The following is a 17,042-nucleotide window of genomic DNA, read 5'->3' on the forward strand; positions in this document are numbered from 1 at the left end:
CAATACTACTGTCGACATCTTTCTGGGCTGCATTTTTTAGCTGTTTTCAAAATGTTTCAGATGAGGAGCCACTGCTTTAAATTGGCACAAGTACAGACACGTTAGTGGCAAATGTGTGTAAAACAAACTATTATACAAGAAAATCACTGTTTTGAGGTATGAGCGTTAAGACCTTAGAAACTGCCTTCCCAGGTCCCTGGGGGGATGAGAGCACACTAATGCAACAGCATACTGAGCCGTGTATATATAGTTTGAGCACCCTAAGAAACAACTGCTAGCTAATACTGTTAGCCTAGAAATTATAATAGACATCTTAAGCAAGACTTATGCTATGCTTTTTCCTGAGGGAAAGACACTTTTTACAAATTCAGAGAACAAGCCCAATGTAATTGTTATGTTTTCTCCGTTTCAGGTAAACTCAAATTAAAAGAAAGTAAGTGGGAGCTGGAGAGATGGCTCAGTGTTAAGAGCATTGTCTGCTCTTGCAGAGGACCTAGGTTCAATTCCCAGCACCCACATGGTGGCTCACAACCATCTGCAATGCACTTGTAGGTGATCGGACACCTCTCTGATCTCTGTGGGTGCCAGACCTGGAAAGGGTACAGATATACAGACAGGCAAAAATACTTATCCACACAAAATAAAAACAAATCTTAAAAAAATAAGAAAGAGTGAAAGTAAAACTTCAGAAGAGAACACATAAAACCAAGTTGTTACAAATTCCCCAACAGACACAACAAAATGGGACACTCAGTGTATACAAGATCAAAAAGTAGAGTGTTTAAAAGTGAAATCTTCATAACATACTCGTGAGACATCTTTAAAGAGCAAGTTTCCAATAAGCAGTCTGAAATTAAAATGACTCAAACATAATTTCAAATGTTCTTTTTAAACATGAGTAGTATTTAATCTAAACAATGATCTAAGGGCTCAGTCTAAGGCCCTAGGTCCAATCCTTAGTACTACATAACAAATACCAACTCCCCCTGCCCCCATCTCCTCACTGCACTCCCTGCTTACAAGTTCAGATCTTGGTTTACACATAAAAGTGGAACAACTCTTTCTGCTACGTCAAATGTCTAGAGCCCCAGGATACTGAGGTACTGGCACAAGACTTCAAATGGGTGTTAGGCAAACAACTATTGGAATAACTTTTCATTAGCCTCAGGGAGATCTTCTATTTCATACCCACCCAGATGACACAGTTTATAGCTTAAAGGTAAGGAAGGAGAAGGCAACATGGCCTCACTGCAGGTAAGTACAGCACTGTACTACACAGACTTTTATGTCAAACATCAGTCTTGTAATTGTAAGTTAGCTGTCATTTTGTCCTTAGGAAAGCGACAAAGTGATAAATAAATGTCTTATCATTAAATTACCCAGACCTAAGGAAATAATCTCATTTTGCAATATGGAAGTTAATTATGGTTATTTAAAAATTTTTATTAAAAATCTACATTACAATTTCAAAAATTCAAAAACACATGTAAAAACACCAAATAAACACATGTAAAGATTCCCAATGGCCATTCCCAGGTACAATTCCAGACTTGAATGTCAACTTGTCAATTTTTCTGACCAGTAAAACACTTAGTTACTTAGTGATATGTAACATGCACTTCTTCAAATTCAAAGCCATGTGTTCTTTAAGACAGACCAAATACGTTCGAAGCAGTTTTAGTGAATCATTTCCCCTACCTTTCAAAAGCTGGCCATGAGGTTTCTTCGCTTAGTTCAGAACCATCACTGCTCCCTAAAACCAGAAGTTGTTCTATTATTGTTATATAAGTGATTTTTCCATAAATAAAATTATATTTCAAAAATAAAATTTCTGGTGGCACACATCAATATTGTTAATAATACTAATAATAATTCTATGCTTCAAAGGTGGAGACATGAGGTTATTAAATTCAAAGACAGCTTGGGTCAAATATTATTTGTCTGAAAACAAAAACAAAGAATGACAACAAGATACAAGGGCTGGAGATGAGCTTAGTGAAGAGAGCTGGTCTACCCCCAATCAGATGAGCCTAGTGAAGAGAGCTGGTCTACCCCCAATCAGATGAGCCTAGTGAAGAGAGCTGTCTACCCCCAATCAGATGAGCCTAGTGAAGAGAGCTGGTCTACCCCCAATCAGATGAGCCTAGTGAAGAGAGCTGGTCTACCCCCAATCAGATGAGCCTAGTGAAGAGAGCTGGTCTACCCCCAATCAGATGCTCAATCTTCCACCAGAGTGTACAGAGCAAAGACTCTTTCTTACTAAGTTTACCCTAACTGAAATTGAAAGAAGTTCATGGCATACTAATTTCCTGTTTTGAAACCAATATACCATGATGAGGATAAACAGTCTAATGAGATTTGAAATGGAGTTCCCCAGGGCATAGCATAATCTGGAACACCACTGTGTTACAACACAGGTAAGTAGCAGGACACAGCTGAGTCCAAGAACTTCCCACAGTGTTCTTCTAGGTCTGCCTTTGTATTATTTTCTCACGTCTCCTGGGCAAATAGTCATGGGGTATTGAGTCTTTACTTCAAATTGAGAACGTCACACTTCAGTCATTTCCTCTCAGGACTCTTTTTCAGTGCTGGGATTCAAATGCCTTGGGCGTTTTAGGGAAGTGTCATGGAGTAGAAATGGTGCCACCCTGTAAATCTACCAGTGTGTATTGGGACTAGGAGCATACATGGGCATACTCAGACCTCATAAGGAAAACCAGGCCCAAGAACTTAATGGCGACAGTAGATCAAGGAGGGGCGGCTTCCTACCCTGATTTCATGCAGAGATTATAGCCCCTTTGATGGCCCCAGCTCCCACCAACTACCTGACCACTGGGGTATGCCTTGAGGGGCAGACAGGGAGAGGACAACCCTGACTCTCGAGGTGTCGGTTCACCTCTGTTCTTACTGCTGAGATGACTTACTCTACTCACTGTCTGCCTGTCCCCTGCTTCTCTATCTGGATGTCCGGCCATCTGTCTGCTCACTCGTTCATCTGGATTTGGTCCTGCCTTGTCCTTTGTCCCTGGACTCGGCTCTATAGCTCAGGTCTGATTGTGTGTAGCCTCTCACCACAGAACCCCTGCTGGTCACTTCTGGTTTCCCAGCTGAGACTCCTCGCCTCCTTGATCCTCTGTAGCCATTCCACAACCCACCTGTGTCACATGTAGTATCTGATGTGGAATAAGAGACCCTGCGTTTGTCTTGGCTGAGTGTACCAAGAAAAGTATCAACATCTGGCAAACAGCTGCCACAAAACTGCAATCAATACCCGTGAAACCAATGTTCAATAAATCCCCCTCCCCACTCCATGGAGATTCATAAATGTTTCATCTACATTTCTGACAAGACACGCTCACAACAAAAATAAAAACTGCAGCTAAGCTAGAGGATAACTTTAACACACAGAGGGAGAAGACAAATATGCTTCAGAATCCTTTTCTCAAGTAGCACACCAGATTCCACTGGAATAACAAACTTTTTAACTGGGCTGGAGGCTCAGAAGCAGGTCTGTGGTCACGGTTTGGAATTCTCAGGTAAAAGAGTCAGGCGCTCAGATGGTAAATCTCTACTGACACTGAGGGGCTATTTCAATATAGCTCAGCCCTTGAGCAATGTGACAAACTGAACCACAACTGAGCATACCATGGGTATACCTTTTAATTATAAAAAGAATTAGTGACCAGATAATAAAACACAGTTTAAGAAGAAAAAAATGGGGGCTGGAGAAATGGCTCAGCAGTTATGACCTTAAACTGCGCTTGCAGAGGTCCTGAGCTGTGTTCCCTGAATATGTGTGCTGGGCAGCTCACAAGTGCCTGTGACTCCAGCTCCAGGTCTAGCTGAGGTGCTGCCTCTGGCTTTCTGGGGCATTTGTCTGCACAAGCATCATGTACTCATAAACTGACACACATATATACACAATTAAAAACAAAGTAAAAACAGGCTGGAAAGATGTCTCAAGGTTTAAAATTAAAACTGTCCTGCTCTTTCAGAGGACCTGAGTTGAGTTTTCAGCATTCATGTTCAGAGGGTCACAACCATCTGTAACTCTACCTGCACAATATCTGACTTCATATTCTGATTCTGTGATCTGCTGGCCATGCACTCAGAAAGGCACACACCTCTGCACAGCACATACACATTCATGATTTATAAAAGTTTTAAAATAAAGAAGTAAAAAAAAAAATCAAACAGTTTTGAATGAACAGTTTAAAAAGAAAAATGCCTACGGACGAACAATAATGAAAACACAACCTATCAGAACCTCTGAGATGCAGCCAAGGCAGTCCCAAAAGGAAAACTGATAGCTATTAAGTGCTCGTATTAAAAACTCTAAGAGGTAGGGCTGGAGAGATGGCGCAGCAGTTAATAGCATTGACTATTCTTTCAGGTTTAATTCCAAGCATCCACATGGCAGTTTAAAACTATCTGTATCTCCAGTTTCAGGGGATCTGAGACCCTCACAGACATACATGTAAGTAAAACACCAATGCACATAAAAAAGAAAAGAAAAAATAAATCATTAGAAAAGAGTTAACAAAAAGCGCCAAGGCTCTCAATGACAAGCAGCCAACCCCAAACACAGTAAATGGCAATAAAGGATAAAGAAAAAAATTAATGAAATAGGTTAAGGGAGCAATAAACAAAATCAGTTGGTTCTTTGAGAACAGTGAGATTGACAGGCAATTTGAAGGAGGTTAAACACATAAATTAACAAAATTAGAGCTCAAAGGTTTCATTACAACATATAACAAACATTATTGGAGATTTATACTCTGTAAAAAGCAGAGAAACTTAGAATTTCTAAATGCCTACAATCTACCAAAACTAAACTCAGAAGATATAAACAACTCACATACCTATTACAAGCAAGGAGATTGAAGCTGTAACCAAAAGCCTCTCCTCAGATTAAAACTTCGAGATCCCCTCAGCCAGCAGAATGCTGGAGAGGATGTGCGAGCCCTCATTCATTGCTGGTGGGGTTACAAGTTATAGCCACTGTGGACAGCTGTTTGGGTATGACCCAGCTACTGCACTCCTGGGCATATACCCAGAGAATGCCACATCCTACCACAGAGGCATCTGTACCCCCGTTTACTGATGCTTTATTCATGACAACAAGGACATGGAACCAACCTATTAATCAACAGATGAACCGACAATGAAAATCTAGCACATATATACAATTAACTACCAAGTTTTCAGGAGAATGGCCAGACCTAGAATGTGTAATACTGAGGCCATTTAATCTCATAAAGAAAAAAAAGTAAACAAACCCTGTATCTTCTCCCTCCTATGTGAACCCTAGCCTATATGTATGTTAATATGTAAAAATATACATGTGGGTACATGTAACATGTAGAAAACAAGAAAGAAGACATTCAACTCTATCATGGGTTTTCCTTCTCTTTTTTGATGGTGAATAAGTGCATAAAAATAGTGACAGAAAAAATGTAAACTTTAGTGTGAGGTTCTACAGCTTGGAATAGCTATTCCACTGGGATATATAGACTTTGGGTCTGTTTTTTTTTTTTAATTTGCAAACTTTTTACAAAAATTATTACAAACAAGAACAACAATAAACCACCAGCAGAAGACCTTAAACCAAATTGTCTGCTCAGGACTTCGCACCTATGGTTCTACCACAAAATGCTCATTTACGGTTACCAATGTTGCACGTGAACATGGTTAATTTTTCATTTTCATCTTTTACTGCCTGCCTCCCCCTGACCCCAAGATAAGAATCTGGCTGTATACCTTAGATTATCCTTCAAATTGAGCCCCTCCAACGTGCTGGGATTACTGCTGCGCCAATCTGCTACAGTGTGGACCTAGGCTATCCTGCAGAGGGCCATGCTGTTTAAAGGCTTGGCCCTCTTGGCGGGTGCTGGGGCGCTGAGGGCACTGTTCTAGAGCGGGCCTGAGGACCCCAGCCCATGCTCTGTCCGTTTCCAACTCAAGGTGAATGGTTTTACTCTGTTGCATGCTTCCACCAAGACAGGCTCCCTGGCTGCAGGCTCAAAAATCACAGCTGAAAGCTCATCTCAGGTATCTGAGGAAACTTACTAACAGAACGTCTGAGCTCTGTGTCACACCACATACTGACGTGTAGAATTTCCCTCTTCTGCACTGGGGAAATGGCTCAGTGGGAAGGTACTTGCTGTCCAAGCATGAAAACCCACGTTTGGAGCCCTAGGACTCAGGTCAGCAGAGCGACACACGCCTGTAATCCCAGCACCAGCAGGAAGAGGCAGGAGGATCCCGAGGGTTTGCTGCCAGTGTGTTCCGGGTTCAGTCAAAGAGTCTACCTCAAAACTTAGGTAAAGAACCACAGAGGAGGACACCCCAGGACAGCCTCACCCCCGCACGCACACACGCACACACACGCACCAACAACTCCGTCTTCGGTAATAGCACATCTGGTTTCTCTCCTTCACAGCTACCTTTGTTAGTCCATCACCTATTCAAAGTAACTTCTATAAACTTCTGTATGTGAGGACATCCTTACTTGTTATACTACATCTGAGTCAAGTAAACAAGTCTTACAGTCTGAGAGACTGCTGTTCTTTACATAGCTGCAGGCCTGACACTACCCAAAGTGAGCTCCAGATTCACATATCCAGTGACCTGATGTCTCTATAAACGACAGAATAATTTCAAAATAAAATTCTCAACTTGCAAAATTCATCTGCCCTTTCAATATGTATGCCGGCAGTCAGCATTGGTTCTCTCAGTCCCGTGTGGTAAGATCACCACCAGCCAACTGGCTGCTTAATCCAAGTGACTTGGATTCCCACTTGACTCCTTCTTTTCTTCACTTCCATATCCAAACTGCATACAGCTAACCAACCAATTAAAGGAGTCTACAGTCTTTTCTCAAAGTCCTTAAAAGTCTTCTCATCGGAGCTAAAACTAGTAACAGTTTTCAAATAATTATCACTATTTACCACCACCCTATATTTAATTGTACCTTTGTTTTTAACCATTTTTGTGTGTGCTTATACTAGGGCAGTGATTCTCAATCTGTGGGTCTCACCTTTTTGATGAGGGTGTCTAACGACCCTTTGCAGGGGTCACAGATCAGATATCTACATTAAGATTCATAACAGTAGCAAAATTACAGTTAGGGAATAGCAACAAAAATATATACAATGGAGGATTACTGTGATGAGGAACTGTACTAAAGGTCACATTAGGAAGGTTGAGAGCCACTGTGCTAGAGTTAATGTTTTTGCACTGAGCTCCTTTGGTTTTGTTTTATTTTTCTTGTTCACTCTTTACTGGGCAGCAGCTGGAAGCCCCATTGAGTGTCTCACCTATGGATATCCCACTGGAAAGTGTAGAGCTCTCGGCTTGGCCTCGTGATGGTGCGTGTGGCTCCATGACGCTATCATCCAGCAGGTGCCGTGGCCCTGCATTTGGGAACGTTGCACTCTTAAATTCTGCTGTGTTCATCTTATGAATGAAACTAGAAACAAGAGAAACATTCTTTATAACTTCCTAGGTTTCTAGTTCAGGATACAGAAGACAATCAAAACTGTTTCCAGAGTTTGTTTTGGAACAGGACCATGTCCGCCGAGAGTATGCATACCTCCTTGAGGAATCCATAGTGCAGACCTAATGATACTAAGAACTGCATTTACATATATATATATATATATAATATGAATATAAACAGATTTTTATAGCTTAATTTATTATTTGTATTTGTTATGACAATTATAGCTCTTGATAAAAGGTTAAAGTTTTAACAAGAAACTTTCAGTGTATTATTACTACAGCTCTCTAAACTCCTAATTTATCTTCCTCAAATATGGACATTGCTAAGAACACTCAATTCCAAAATCAGGTGTAAGGAAAAATAATCCCTTTAGGAAAACAAGGCAGTTTTTTACTGACTCTGAAGATTGCTACCATTAACAAGAGCAATCACACAAGCACCTAACTTCTAAAGTAAACGGAATACAGAAGCATGTTTTACTAACAGAGTAATAAAATAAATCCATCTATAAACAACTTAAAAAACTGCTGACTTGTAACCCAAGCTATGGCACTTCCTGTGTCCATGTGGAATGAGGTGCCGAGGGGACGGGGGCGTCTGTGGCAGTAAGGCTCCCTCGGCAGCACTGCTCTTCCTCCCGCCTTGTGGCGAGGCTCCTACGTCAGGACCTTAGAGAAGACAGAGAAAAATCATCACAAGCTTTCTAAGGATCCTTAAAAACAAAAACAAAACCTCTCTCATAATAAAACTGTGCCTAAGTTTCAGATCCTGTTAGTTCGATTTAATTGACTTGAAGAAATACTTATTTTCCAAGTACTAAAACAAATATCCGACTATACAAAATTTTTTATCTCTCTTATGTATATTAAACAAAGGCAGTATAAATAATTCCCTACTTTATATAGAAGAAAAAGTGATAGGGTTAGTCTCTTAATTCAAAAACAAAATCTAGACTAAATACCTAGGTCTTCTGAATCCTAGATTCAGTGGTTTCAATTTGATACCAGGCTTTTTTATACATAGCTTTGAGTTTCACTTAAAGAAATGTGTAAGCTAAGTCAAGTGCTCAAGTTAGAGATCATCTACATTGTCTGACACTGGAATTGATTTATGTGAATAACAAACACCTCACAGTGTATAGCTTTCAAAATTCCTCCTTAATGGGCACACACCCTTAGTCTCAGCACTCGAGAGACAGCGGCCAGTGGCAGGTGAATTTCTGGGAGTTCCAGGACAGCCAGGGCTATACAGTGAGTGACAGTATGTCTAAAAAAAGTGGGCATGGAAGTGTGCACTTATAATCCCACAATGGGAAGGCTGAGACAGGAGGATGGTGAGCTAGGGGCTAGCACAAACCATACAGTAAGAGCCTGTCTTAAGAAACAAACAAGTAGGGCTGGAGGGATGGCTCAGAGGTTATTGAGCACTGGCTGCTCTTCCAAAGGTCCTGAGTTCAATTCCCAGCAACCAAATGGTGGCTCACAACCATCTGTAATGGGATCAGATGCCCTCTTCTGGTGTGTACTCATATACATAAAATAAACCATTAAAAAAAGACACAAACAAGCAAAGGAATGAGAAGCATGTTTGAGAGGCACAGACCAAGTTACTTCTGCCTGCTCACAGTGCACTTCATCTAGACGCTGTCACGTAGACGCTGTCGCGTAGCTTATCCTCCAGCGACCAACCAGGCCTTCAAGTACTTTTAGAATCTGTACTAAGAAGCTTAGCTGAAGGTTTATACTGACAATTTTTTCTTCTTTTTTTTTCAGAGCTGGGAACCGAACCCAGGGCCTTCTAGCGAGCGCTCTACCACTGAGCTAAATCCCCAACCCCTATACTGACAATTTTTAAAAGGTACTTTTTTGTAGCAGTGTAAGCCGTGCAAAGTCTTCACTTACTCTACAGTGTAGTTTTGTCCTCTGGGATCAGGTTCCCTGGTCTACCATTGATAATGGACCCACTTTGGAAGCTCACTCCCCAACAATTGTGCACCGACCAACAGTTATGCACTAACCTGCCAGATCTTCCCTGGAGGCAGCTGAGCGCGGTGTACTCGCTCCTGGTTCTATCTTTAAGGAGAGCCTACATTCCAGAAGAGCAAAACATAAGAAACAATGAGTAATGGAAAAATATCAAAGTCACATTTTCTTACAAAAAACTCAATAGGTAGCTGGAGAGATGGCTCAGTGGTTGACAGTTTAGGGAATGACTTAGCAGACAGCACCCCCGGCACACTCGTTCTGTTGAGCACACAGCCTGCCTGCTCTTCCTAGCACTGCACCCTTGCAGGACAGAACAGAAGAGGAGCTGGCTACATTCCAGTGATTAGCTAGAACACTGACCAGTATGAAAGCACGGCAGCGACCGGCTGCTACCTCAGGTATCAATAGTACCAAACCTCCTTCTCCTAAGAGTGAAGCCAAGTTACAAACAAGAAGAAACCTGTTCTGTACTAAAACTAGGTACTAAATGAAGGTTTTTTTCAACCTGGTTGGAAGTCACAGATGTTGTCTGTAACAGTTATGCTGGCCATAGTAAATGAAGTTGCCTAACAGAGAGAGGCCTTTGGATAAATGCCATTTCTATTAGTTAAATGTTTCTTACTTTCTTTTCACCCACCACGAAGACCACATGAAGAGGGCAGAGACGGCTCAGTGGTTAAAAACACTGGCTGATTTCCAGAGGAGCCAGGCTAGAGTCCCAGCACTCACATGGAGATGCACTACCATCTAAGGCTCTTCTGACCTCCACCGGTACTAGGCATGTGTCATGTACCAGACTGAGTTCTTTGGGGACAAGTACACTATCTCCTTGCTTCTTTAATCTAAGCGACTAGCTTGGTAACTGGCAAAAGTTTGCTCTATACCAGCTAAGGTTGCTCTGGTTCTGACTACTGAGGAAAACCAAGTCAGTACGATGCACCTGCCTGCCTATAAAAATGAAGGTTGTCGCATGTCATTCTGGAAATATCTGGTCTACCTACATCTATGTCCTTCAGGAAAATGAAATTAGATTTACACCAGTGCCTTTGATCCCAACACTAAGAAGGTAAAGGCAGGTGGACCTCTGAGTTCAAGGCCAGTCTGGTCTACACGGTGAGTTCCAGGACAGCTAGAACTAGTAGACAGACCCTGTCTCAAAAACAAAACAACTAGCTTTAATTAAACAAATCAAAACTCTATCGCAATCTTGCTACAGTTAGTAAAGTTTCCCCCTCTCTGTAACTGTGTACAGTTAGCTTGGCCTATTCTTTTAACAATACTTTAACTCTTTGTACATCAGTCAGCTTCTCTGGCCAGAAGAGAGAGAGTAATAAATACTTGTATCTTGAATTTTCAGGACATCAAGATAATTGATCTCATTTCCCTAGACAAAATGTGTTTATCAAATATAAATTCTACCTTAGTAACTAGATGCACAGGAAAACAGGGTAAGGATTAAGACCCAGACCATCAAACTCAAAACAGTTACAACACAGGCAGGAGGTCTATGAACCTTCAGCCTTAAAAAGCCAACCTGACCTCTTATTATGTTCAAGTGAGTTATTATAAACATTTTATGTAAAAGTTAAGGGAGAAATTTAAAGTGTTAGTTATATGATATGGGGAAGAAAATGGTAATAAAGGTTTTAAGCAATACAATTTTAGGTGCATTAAAAGTATTTTAAGAGCTTCATATATTTAATACCAGAAGAAAACACCTTACAACTTTCCAAAAAACAATACGCAGATGAAGGGAGAAAGAAAAAAAAATCAACAAATGAAACCAAAAGGAAAACAAGAGGCATCGCCCTCTCTCCCGGCAGCTGTGATGTGAAGGCTGCGGAAATGGTTACCAGCCTAAGGGTTCCTCCTAAAGGACCTTGTGTTACAGATTAAATATGGTCCTACCACGGTACCTCAGCAACTCAGAGACAAAAAGTCTCAGTAGACCCTCAAATCATGGAAACTCTTTTTTTTTTTTTTTTTGGTTCTTTTTTTCGGAGCTGGGACCGAACCCAGGGCCTTGCGCTTCCTAAGCAAGCGCTCTACCACTGAGCTAAATCCCCAACCCCATGGAAACACTTTCAAAGATGTGCCTAAAAATAACCCTCTAAGAAGGAATTTTTTTTTGTATTTTGTAAATGGCATAATTTTTTTCTGCTTAGAAAAATAAAAATTTCCTTAGGAAAACAGTTCCATTCTGTTATAAGAAAAAAACAAAACACCAAACCCCCCAAAACCCAAAAAACAAAACCCCCAATTTTGAATGTCTGTTCTCCACAACTTAAGAATGTTAAAATGTGTTTAAAGTTTATTTGTTTTTTGAGGGAGGGTAACCTGTGCAGGCCGATTCTGACCTTTCACCCCGTGGGACATGGAATCAATTGCAGACGATCAGGCTTGCCCTCAAGCGTGTTTACCTGCTGAGCACCAGCTGGCTCAAAAGCTCCACTATTTTTAAATTAAAAGAAAAAAAGAAAAAAACAGCTGAAGTTTGTAAACTGGTTCAGTTGTATCAAGTGATTAAAAGAAACCCATGTGATTACTGCTGCAACCGTTAATGGCTCACTGGCTGGCACTAGAGTAGACTCCACACTTAGATGACTAAGCGTCAGATGAAAGGATTCAAAGGACAAAGGATGCAAATCTGAAGAAGAACCTACTTGTAATTATCGTCCTCCACAAACTTTTGTAGTTCTTCTATATACTGAACAGAGTTCAGGTATTTTTGGACATGAGGCAACATGGGAATATCTAGATAAAAGATGATAAACCATTATTCAAGGAAAGCACAGAGTAGCTGAAAACTCGAGAGAAATGTCACTGAAGGTAGCTAAGGCCATGTGGTACCAAAACTGAAATTAACTCACCATATTCACAGGACTGCTGTAAGTCAGAAATTATTCGAAGAATGTTATTCATCAAATTTGATCTTTGCTCATTTTCTAGAATGCTGCCTGTGGACGGGTACGCTGAGTCAATGTAGGTCAAGTCAGACAAATAGATACCTGCAACGGAAGCCAGACAGGCGACTTCAAGTAAACAAGAGGGAAGGAAACTCAACCTGTGTGTTTCCCAGTATGTTTTCTTTACAGTGCATTATTAATAGAACATGATCTCTTGGGGTTGAGATCTCTAGAGTTGGGGTCAGACCATACAAACCCAAGGTCCTTGTCAGGTCTCTCCATGTTGTTTTCAAGTAAAGACTGGGACTGCAATTAAAGTCCACATCAATAGGCAAAGAGGCAGAGAAGGCCATTTTAATCTCTGACACTCAGTATTTACTTGTAGTCAAGCATTACCCATTTTCCAGTTTTTATTTTATCTAAAGAACTTCCCTGAGTCTACAGACCATGCCTTCTTTCCCTAAGTTTGACAACTCTTCCCAAATATGATACATGAACGCTATTCATAACACAGCGCCAGTATTCTTTGCCCAGAAGTTTCTCTGTAAATGTGGCAGTTATAAACTAGCTGAGGTTCCAATCTGTAAGGTTGGAAGTCACTTGAGAAGTAGGTAATGACTACACCAGTACTGAATCTATTACATATTACATAGATTACTGTATCTATCACTCTGTATCTGTAAAAGGAGAACAATACTACTGAAATAACATTTCTGAGATTTCTATAAGCAAATATGTAACAATGTGAATCATTAGCGAATAGATTTACATTTAGTCTACGTTTCCAACAGCTGACTCTGGTAACTGCAAAGCTGTTTTCTTCTTTAAAGTGATGTTACAAAGGTTTTCTTATGTGAAGATATATGAACAGTGGTCGTCTAGCCCTCAACTAAAACGCAAGATTGTAAGATCAAATAAATATGAAAAACATTTTACAGTATCTGCCAATGGTATTGCTGGGTTTATGTGGTTATTGTTTCCGTAGGCATGAGGAAATAGTGAGAAGGCCCTGGCTCTCCTGTAAGGAAGCACCTCCTAAGTTCTCAAAATATTAGAAACATGAAAAAACAAAACACCTGAGACAAACTCGAGACTGCAAATGCCTGAGACAAACAATTAGCCTCAATAGAACCACAGCTCCTGGTGTCAGAGGGTTCACTCTGCCATCCCAACCCAAATCAGAGCTATTTTTAGGTCACTGGGAGAAACTGTCTTTGGTTTGGTTTTTCTTTTCTGTTACTGTCTTGAGTTAGCTTGTGAACCACTCAGGCAGACACAAGTCGTGCACTCCCAACTGGAAGGTCAGCCCTGGTGGTCACATCTAGTGCAGCCTGTACCATCTTGCACAGCCATCACCTCTGTCACTGACTGTCCCAAGTTAAAACCAATTGTATAAACCAGCTCAATGCACACAAACTCTCTTTCTATACTATCAGCTGGGTATCACAATCTTATCAAGGCTAGTAATTTAACGTCTCATGAACGACACAGAATTTAAGGCACTACCACTTAGATTATTGTGTCAAATGTACCAGGAACTAGAAATAGCACTCAAATCTAGGTACTGAATGCATGTCTACACGCTGCTGACATTCTCTCTGGGCAAGAGTGAGCCTGCATTACCCAGCATTCTCACCGAAAGTAACGGCAGAGAACTACCAACTTGACAATTTATACTCAGAATGATAGAGGTACAGTTCTTTTCTTCTTAGGCCCTTGAGATTAGAAATTTGTATTCCCCTGTTCAGAGATTAAAAAGAAAAACAACTCAGATAGCATTTATGATCATTAAGTGGCCAAAAAAGCTTCAGCATTCTTGGAATTACCATAACACCGGTAAAACAAGGCCCATCACTACTTCCTAAAGGCAGCCTAGCCTTTCCACTCTGTTAGGTTCATGAGACATGTTTCCCAGTGCCATCACTGAGAAAGCAGGGTCCACATGCAGTCTCTGCAGCTTTCTCTAACAGGATGATTGACAGCCTATGTTATACATAGTTGATCCTACACAGCACTGTACTCTAATTCCTCACCTAACACTGCATTTGGCACATTACCTTGTATGTATGTGGTTTGTCCTGAGTCCAGGACTCAGTATCTGTGCAATTTAAAATGGTAATAATGATGTTGTCTGAAAAACAAGTAACTTAGGAATGCTAAAAGTATTTTATATACAAAAATTAAAAGATATTTAAGAACTATGTTTACTGGTATTAACCATAAAAAGGTAAAATTTGTAAAGAACAAAGTTTATTTTTAAGTGCACATTATCTATATCATGAGTCTTTTTAATCAGTATAAGACAGATTATTTGCTACGGTATATATATCTGAATTTGAGTCTCTTTTTCCTCTCATTTGAGATAGGATCCAAGTAGCTCTCGCTGGCCTAGAACCTGTTATGTAAGCCAGGTGTCCTCGAACTCATCTGCCTCCAAACTACTGAGACTAAGATGTGCCACCCCAGCTGGCTTGAGTCTGTTTCTTTATCCAAAACTCTGTGGCAACAGCATGCCACACCTAGAGAATTACTGGAGAAATTGTGAACAACTCCTGAGAAGATGTAAACTGTCTTCCATAGTCAAGCTGTTCCCAGTGGGTTAGGAGCTCTGCTCTACCTGATCTTGTTTCAAAAGGCATTCCTTTCACTGCATGCAAAATACATACATCTCCAGATCATGCCTTCTTTGTTAAGGTCCAAGCAGCAGGAGCCCTAAGACGGGAATGCTGAGTGATAGGCAAGCCGACTCCCAAAGCACACGTCAGCCACAAACCCTGGCTGCTCGTCACAGGGCACTGGGGTTTACCGCACATGGGCAAGCATTCACCTTTGCTCTGCCACCAGCTCCCAGTGGCTTTCGAGGCACAGGACCAGCCCGATGGACAGTAGCTGCACATTCTTATGCTAGGGCACCGCCGGTGCACTCTACAGCTTCTGAGAGGTTGCATCATGACATCGTGAGTCTTCTGATGTTACTTTCTCAGTTATGCTAAACCTTAGTCAGCCATCCGTGGTTCCCTCTCACTCCTAACTGTATAAAACAGTGCAGTGTCTCAGCGCCTAGAGTTCACTGTTCTGACTTGCACTTGGATCATGATGTGCACTTTTACATACCAATACACAAAAGGATGAAAACAATGTTGAAATAAAGTATAATCAAGATACATTCTTAGGTATATTTGCCATTAAATTCAGATGTCTTAGCATTAGCAAACAAAGTCCCTACATCACAGTACTGAGAACTATCTTTAGTCAATGTCACAATTCACGACTCCTCATTGGAACACTGTAAGCATCCGCTGGCCTTCACCTACCACCTAACCACTGCAGCAGCTTCTCTTTTGGCCTTGCCATCTCTGCAGTGTTCGGTCGGACCGGGTCTTTGCACGCTAGGCAAACACTCACCACTGAGCTAAGTCTCCACCCTCTTTGCAGCAGTGTAATTACCTCACTCTCCTTGACTGTTCCTAGTTTCAGCTTTCCGATCTCCTCGTCCTCTGAAGCTCCTTTTAATGTTCTCCGCAGCCTGTCATCCACCTCGCTCTATAGCACGTTCTCTAGATTTCCTTAGTTCTGCTTTTCAGGATTTTGCACAGAACTGATCTCCATGAAACAAGTCAAATCAAGTATTATGTGTTTCTAAATTCTGTCACTCCAATTTTTTAAAAATGTTGGTTAATAGTAGAAATTGTTCGAGTTAGAAAGCTAAGTAATTCCCAAACTACAAGGTTCAGAGGAACCATCTCCCATCTCACTCAATCTGAGATGTAGTAGTCAACGAAACCCCACTCGGCAACTGTGAACACAAACCAGGGGTTAGAAGCTACCATCTTATCTGTCCCCATGAAAATCTGAAAAGGGTCCTGGGAAACTGATCACTTGCTTTCTCTAAAAGAACAAAACAAAACAAAACACAAAAATAGACGGCAACAGTACAGCCTCATAGTCCCCCATGGCCACAGTGAGGCGCTGCTGACACAGTGACCAGCAGTAGTCATCAGCATTTTTCTGTTAGGTTCTAGTTTACTTATTTATTATTTATAGTTTGCAGCCCATTATAGATATTTAAATATGCCAGAGGAGTTCTAAGAAGTGCTTCTATGAAGGCGGTTAACGACCTTGCCAAGTGAGTAAGATGTGAATGTGCTAGTCTGCAGTCCTACAGGACAACGGGACTAGCTGGAGCAGTAAGGAGGCAAAGCACACAGCATGTGTCGTAGGAGGAGCCCCAGGGGCTCATTCAGAAGCATCGTTCAGCAACTACCTAAGTCAGGAAGACTGACTGACTTACCACGATGCTCTAGGGTAAGGGTTAAAAACTCCAACACTACTTATCACTGAGCACTCAGCCCAGCTATTGGAGATGCTGAAATTTGGGTTTCCTTAGCTATTGAATTACTAAATATTTCTTGTTTCATGAAAAGTCATAGTTATTTAACCCGTACTCTTTTGCTCTTCGGAACTTATTTTCACAGCAGAAAATGCTGGGCCAGAAGAGGTGGTGACCCATCTGAAGTGCACAGTCAACGGGGAGTAAAGATCTTTGGATCTTTTTTCCCCCCCATTAATTCAGGGTTGTGTTTGTTTTTAAATGATAACAACCAACTAATGACATCATTTTGACAAGTGGCATTGTGCTGGCAAGCT

At 41.1% G+C, this 17,042-nt stretch overlaps 1 protein-coding gene across 46 annotated transcripts in view; it reads right to left on the reverse strand.

Annotated features, from left to right (window-relative positions):
- The window catches only part of Ralgps2 (Ral GEF with PH domain and SH3 binding motif 2), a 180,247-nt gene that overhangs the window by 20,286 nt on the left and 142,919 nt on the right, over nt 1-17,042 (reverse strand). For 44 of the 46 annotated variants that reach the window (XM_087580905.1, XM_087580891.1, XM_087580881.1 and 41 more), the window contains 6 exon segments: nt 12,360-12,497; nt 12,153-12,243; nt 9,522-9,589; nt 8,037-8,172; nt 7,320-7,471; nt 1,699-1,753 (listed from right to left, as the gene is read on the reverse strand). In XM_087580905.1, coding sequence (XP_087437031.1) covers nt 1,699-1,753; nt 7,320-7,471; nt 8,037-8,172; nt 9,522-9,589; nt 12,153-12,243; nt 12,360-12,497 — 640 coding nt within the window. 46 annotated transcript variants of the gene reach the window in all.

The sequence above is a fragment of the Rattus norvegicus genome, chromosome 13 (assembly GCF_021556685.1).
Source record: "Rattus norvegicus strain SHRSP/BbbUtx chromosome 13, alternate assembly SHRSP_T2T, whole genome shotgun sequence".
Classification (NCBI taxonomy): Eukaryota; Metazoa; Chordata; class Mammalia; order Rodentia; family Muridae; genus Rattus; species Rattus norvegicus.